The 5,516-nt window shown below is 62.3% G+C and overlaps 1 protein-coding gene across 1 annotated transcript; it reads left to right on the forward strand.

Annotated features, from left to right (window-relative positions):
- Positions 1 to 2,068: 2,068 nt before the first annotated feature.
- Positions 2,069 to 5,135, forward strand: NKX6-1 (NK6 homeobox 1). The gene is made up of 3 exons (XM_065665202.1): positions 2,069 to 2,681; positions 3,321 to 3,493; positions 4,512 to 5,135. Exons 1-3 carry the CDS (start codon positions 2,069 to 2,071, stop codon positions 4,761 to 4,763), a joined length of 1,038 nt encoding a protein of 345 aa, XP_065521274.1. The 3' UTR covers positions 4,764 to 5,135.
- The last annotated feature ends 381 nt before the right edge of the window (positions 5,136 to 5,516 follow it).

Consider the following 5,516-nt stretch of genomic DNA (forward strand, 5'->3'; position numbering starts at 1 on the left):
CAAACCCGGTTTAATCTTTCTCCCCTGAATTAAAATGCACATAGGTCACCCCGAGAGGCAAGGTCCACCCTCCGCATGCCTGAGCCCAAGCCGAGCCCTAGCGCTCCCGGAGCTGCGGGGCCGAGCGCCCGCTGGCTCCGCTGACACCGACCTGGAAAGGACTTTCTTTTTGTTGTTTTGTTTTTCGAATAGTTGAAAAGTGACCCAAGGACGAGAAAGAAAATAATCATAAACTCAAGAATTACACGCGAGACGCAGTTTGCGTGGCTGTGCAGAAGTTCAGGCGAGGAAAGGTCCTGCTCTACGCGCCCTTACTCCGAGAGTTTTTACGCGGCGTTATAAATTAAACTAAAACAATTCCGAGCAACAAGCTGTATTTAAAAATAGATGGAATGGAAGGGAACACCGCCGCAGGTTGAGGATCAACATGTTTCCGCTTTAAATGAGATCTGTAATTTAAAAAAAATATATCGAAATTCCACATCAGCCCCTTTTCCACGCTCGAGGAAATAGAGTTCCTCATAGGCACACACACTGGGCACAGACAGCACAGGGGGAAAAGTGCTCGGAGTGATTCCGCACTGCTCGTCTCCCCGTGGGACACTGTAGGGACCACACGGGATTTCCTCTCTTCCAACACCGGGCGATGGGAAGAACCCCGAGCAGCCGCGGAGGCTGGGGACAAGGATCGAGGGGCTGCCTCGGGTGTGTAGCAGCGGCCGGGACAGGGCGGGAGGGAGCAGGGACCTGCTGGGACGAACACGCTCTTCTAACGTGCGGCGGGTGCAGCAAGCACCCACGGAGGTCCGGAGGCGTGCGGGAGGGTCGGGCCAGGCCGGGACTGGAGTAGCTCTGCTTCTTGGAGTCTTTTTTCCCGGGCACAGAGACAGAGGGAAGGAGAGTGAGAGAGGAAAAAGGAGAAAAAAAAATAGAAAGAAAGAGGGAAAGAGAGAAAGAGAGGAGGAGGGAAAGAGAGAAAGAGTAAAGGGAGGGAAGGATGTGAATAGACAGTGAGAGAAAGAAAGGGGAGTAACAGAAAAAAAAGAGGAAGGGAGAGTGAAAAATAATATGAGAGATAGCGAACGGAAAAGAGAAAAGAAAAAGGATACTAGAAAGAAAAAGAAAAGAAAAATAAGAAATGTTAAAAAAAAAAAGAAAAAGAAAACGAAAAAGAACACCTAAAAGCAAAGGGGAAAAGGAAAATAAAATCCAATAACAAGGGAAAAGGCAAAAGAGGGAAAAAGGGGGTGTAACGGGGAAAAAAGGAAAAGAAAAAGGAGAAGACAAGGGAGAAGAAAAATGGAAAGGAAAAGGGAGAGAAAAAGAGAAAGAAACAGGAGGGGAAAAAGAGAAAGGAAAAAGGGAAGTTAAAGCGGAAATTGAAAGGGAAAATTAAAGGAAAAGGGAGAGGAAAAGAAAAGGAAATGGAAAAAAGGAGTGGAGCAGAGGGGTGGATAGAAGTGCCATGGAGAGAACAGGGGAGCGGGCCGAGAGCCCTAAGTTGACGACGAGGCGGGAGCGGCGCGGGTGGGCAGGGCCGGCCCCCGCCCCGCCCCCGCCCGCCGCCGCCGCCGCCGCGCCCGCTGCCGGCCGTGCCCCCGCTAAAGGAGGCAGGGAGCGGGGCGGCGCGGCAGTGCGCCCCGAGCCTCGCCCGCAGCCCCGACAGCCGCGCCGGCAGCCAGCCAGCGGGAACAGCGCCGGGAGGGATGCGGGGCGCCGGGGCGGCGGCAGCGGCTGCGAGCGCGGGCCCCGCTCCGCTGTGAGCCCCGGTTCCTCGCGGGCGCGCAGAGAGGCGGTGTGTACGCGTGTAAGCGCGGGCGCTGCGCACATACACGCGTACACACACCCGCCGGCAGCAGCTCCGCTCTTCTTCGATTCGGGAGCGGCCGCCCCGATGCCCGGCGGGGCGGCGGGGCCGCCGCTCGGGCGCGCAGTTCCCCGCTAAAGGCGGCGGCCCCCGCGGGCCGGATGCAAGGCGCCGGTGCGGGCTGCACCCCCGGGCCTGCCGCCGGGGCGCCGCGGCTCTAGGGGCCGTCCGGGCCCCCCGGCCCGGCCCGGCGGCGCGGGGATGCTGGCGCTGGGGCAGATGGACGGCGCGCCCCGGCAGGGCGCCTTCCTGCTGGGCAGCCCGCCGCTGGCCGCCCTGCACAGCATGGCCGAGATGAAGGCGCCGCTGTACCCCGCGTACCCCCTGCCCGCCGGGCCCGCCTCCTCCTCCTCCGCCTCCGCCTCGCCCGCCTCTGCCTCGCCCTCGCCGCCGCTCGGCTCCCCCGGCCTCAAGGCGCCGGCCGCCTCCTCCGCCGCCGCCGCGGGCGGACTCTCGGCGCTGGGCTCGGCCCCGCCGCAGCTCTCGGCCGCCACTCCGCACGGCATCAACGACATCCTCAGCAGGCCCTCCATGCCCCTGCCGGCCTCCGCGCTCGCCTCCGCCTCGCCCTCCGCTTCCTCGGCGGCGCCTGCCGGGCTCCTGGCCGGGCTGCCCCGCTTCGGCAGCCTCAGTCCCCCGCCGCCTCCGCCGCCCGCCCTGTACTTCAGCCCCGGAGCCGCCGCCGCAGCCGCCGCCGTGGCCGCCGGGCGCTACCCCAAGCCGCTGGCAGAGCTGCCCGGCCGGACGCCCATCTTCTGGCCGGGGGTGATGCAGAGCCCGCCCTGGAGGGACGCCCGCCTCGCCTGCGCTCCCCGTGAGTACCCAGCGCCGCGGGGCAGCGGGGAGAGCGGGCACGGGTAGCATCGCTGGGAGTCCACTCCCGGTACTGGGGAGCCCGGACGCTCCTGCGTCGCGGCGAGACCGTCCCGTGTCCCACATCCCCGGGCCCGGCCGTGGCTGGAGAGCCTGGCTTTGCCTCTCCTGCTTTTGTTTCTGAAGTTTGCTTTCCTCTCTCCCTCCCTCTCGGTCAGCGCGAAGCCGCGTAAAACGTCTGTTGTCGCAGCCAACAGAGGAGCCCTCTCCGGGGAGGGCGGCCGCTCTGCCGCCGCTTTCACCGTTCCCGCCGGGAACTCGTGGGGATCCGGGGGATGGTTTTATGGGCACGCACAAACTTTCCCAAGCAGGACTTCCCGTTACAGCCGGTTTGCACTGGCTGCAGCTTTCCTAGAAAACAATATCGTTTGTCCGCTCAGGGTTTCGATCCTTGAAGGAAAAATAAGCAGGGGGAGCCGGGAGGCCGGAGCTTTGTCACAGTCGTCGTCCCCCCCCTCCCCGCACCCCCCCGGGGAGAGGAACCCCTGTCCCCCGAGGCCGCTCGATAAAGAAACGCATTCCCAAACCCGCAGATTAATGTGTCTGTCCGTACCTTCCCTTTCTCTCCCCCCACCGCCAGATCAAGGCTCAATTTTGCTGGATAAGGACGGGAAGAGAAAACATACCAGACCCACTTTTTCTGGCCAGCAGATTTTCGCCCTGGAAAAGACTTTTGAGCAGACGAAGTACCTGGCGGGCCCGGAGCGAGCCCGGTTGGCCTATTCACTGGGGATGACGGAGAGCCAAGTCAAGGTGAGGGCCCGCAGCGGAGCGGGGCTGGGGGCGCGGTAACTAGGGGAACAGACAGGCCCTGCCGCGGAACCGGGTCTCCCAGGGCAGGAGCAGCAGCTGCTGCAGGCTGAGGCAGCCGAGCCACGCCGTGGGCTTCCCCGGTGACTACCGGCACTTCGCCCTTCGTTACCTTACTGGCGGGACTGAGAAGGGTATTTTAAAGCGTATCTTATCTAGAAAAAGAACAACCCCCAAGCAAGACTGAAAAGCCCGGTGCGTTCAGTCTGAACGCCAAGGGGATGGCCGCCCTGCTGGGAATGCGCGAGTTGGGGTTGGGATGTAAGGGAGCAGGACTTCTGGCCCACATCCCACACAAAACAGCCTGGGGCCCGCACCGCGGCCCCGGCTCTCGGACAGGGACTTCGCACCCCGCTCGCACTGTCCCGCCCCAAACTCTCCGGTTCAGTGAAAACCGAAGTTACGGCAAAGCGAGGTGCCATGTGTTGTGGGGCCGCACTGAGCCTTCCGGGAGACACGAGGCGGGCTCGGCCGGAGACGCCTCTCACGCTTTCAGACTGGTGTAGAGACCCTCCTTTGTCACTGCAAACATGTCCCGATGGCTGCGAATAAATTACTGCAGCCTCTACAGTGAAAATACCCCCTCCGCTGACAGCACCCCGACGGAGGATAAATTCATCTGGAGGGGCAGGGGCGGCTGGAGGAGGATTCAGCCCGAAATGTGTCTTACTACGTGTTAGTACAAACCTCCTGCCCTCGGGGCAGGAGGGCAGTGAGGGCCCCAAGCCCGCCGCGGAACTAGGGGGGTTGTGGGGGCTGCGGTTCGCCCGCCCTGGGAGGGACACGGACCGAGTGTCCCCGGCTGCGGGGAGAGCGGTGCCACGGGGCTGCTTTTCGTTGAGGGGGAAATGGTGCGGTCGCTGGCGAAGCGGGAGTCCCAACCGCAGGCTAGGGCCGGGAAAGCGCGGGTCGGCGGGGTCGGTGGTGGAGCCGCTGATGGTGACGGTGGCGGCTGGGTCAGGTCTGGTTCCAGAACCGGCGGACCAAGTGGCGGAAGAAGCACGCGGCGGAGATGGCGACGGCGAAGAAGAAGCAGGACTCGGAGACAGAAAGGCTGAAAGGAGCCTCGGAGAACGAGGAAGAGGACGACGACTACAACAAGCCCCTGGACCCCAACTCGGACGACGAGAAGATCACGCAGCTGCTGAAGAAACACAAGCCGGGGGGCGGCGGGCTGTTGCTGCACCCCCCCGAAGGGGAGGCCTCCGCCTAACCCTCTCCGCCAGCCGCTGCTTTCGGAGATGTACAGATCTATTTTTATAGACTCTACGCGCCCGGGAGGAGGAGGAGGAAGAGAAGCCGGAGGGGGAGCAGAGAGGACTGCGGCGGAGCGGGCACCCGGCGCCGTGTGTTGTAGGGTCGCGGGGAGCGGAGGGGTTGCCCCGCTCCCGGTCCCACTCCCGCTCCCGGTGATGGCGGTGCGGCGGCCGCCTGTTGCGGCTCTTTGTAAATAAACCGTGAGTCCCCGCGACCATAGGCGTTCCTTACTGTGAATATTTAAAATGTAAAATACCTTCTTTTTTTGTACAGCGGGGGCCGGGGGCGCCTCCTCTCCTCCCGTCCCGTCCTCCCCCCCCATCATTGCCCGTCCTGCTCTCCCCGCCGCCGGGCGGCACCAGGGTCACCCCCCGGAGCCCCGATGCTGGCGGCAGTGGGGCCGCCGAGCAAAACCGCGCTGTGGCTGCAGCGGGCCCCCCCTCGGGCCGGAACTGCAGCGGCCCCGAGTGCTATTTATTAGTATTTTTGAAACACTTTCTGTTGCGGTCGTCGCGCAGGGGCGGGGGGAGAGGGCGAGGGGACAGTTTGCTTTCACTTGCAGAAAGTAAGTGAAAGGAGGGGACAGAGTTTTGCTTTCACCGTTTCCAATGAACCGCGTGTTGAAAAAGTAGGTGGTGGGAATTGTCACAACCACTTTCAGTCAAAATATAAAATTCATTTAGTTGCTGTAATTGAATTTAAAGTGTGT

The sequence above is a fragment of the Lathamus discolor genome, chromosome 1 (genome assembly GCF_037157495.1).
Source record: "Lathamus discolor isolate bLatDis1 chromosome 1, bLatDis1.hap1, whole genome shotgun sequence".
NCBI classification, from domain to species: domain Eukaryota; kingdom Metazoa; phylum Chordata; class Aves; order Psittaciformes; family Psittacidae; genus Lathamus; species Lathamus discolor.

Excerpts from the sequence above, each read along its gene's own strand:
- NKX6-1 (XM_065665202.1), top strand. The coding sequence starts at position 2,069 with ATGCTGGCGCTGGGGCAGATGGACGGCGCGCCCCGGCAGGGCGCCTTC. Across the intron at positions 2,682-3,320 it reads CCGCCTCGCCTGCGCTCCCC|ATCAAGGCTCAATTTTGCTG; the intron begins GTGAGTACCCAG and ends CCCCACCGCCAG. Across the intron at positions 3,494-4,511 it reads TGACGGAGAGCCAAGTCAAG|GTCTGGTTCCAGAACCGGCG; the intron begins GTGAGGGCCCGC and ends CGGCTGGGTCAG.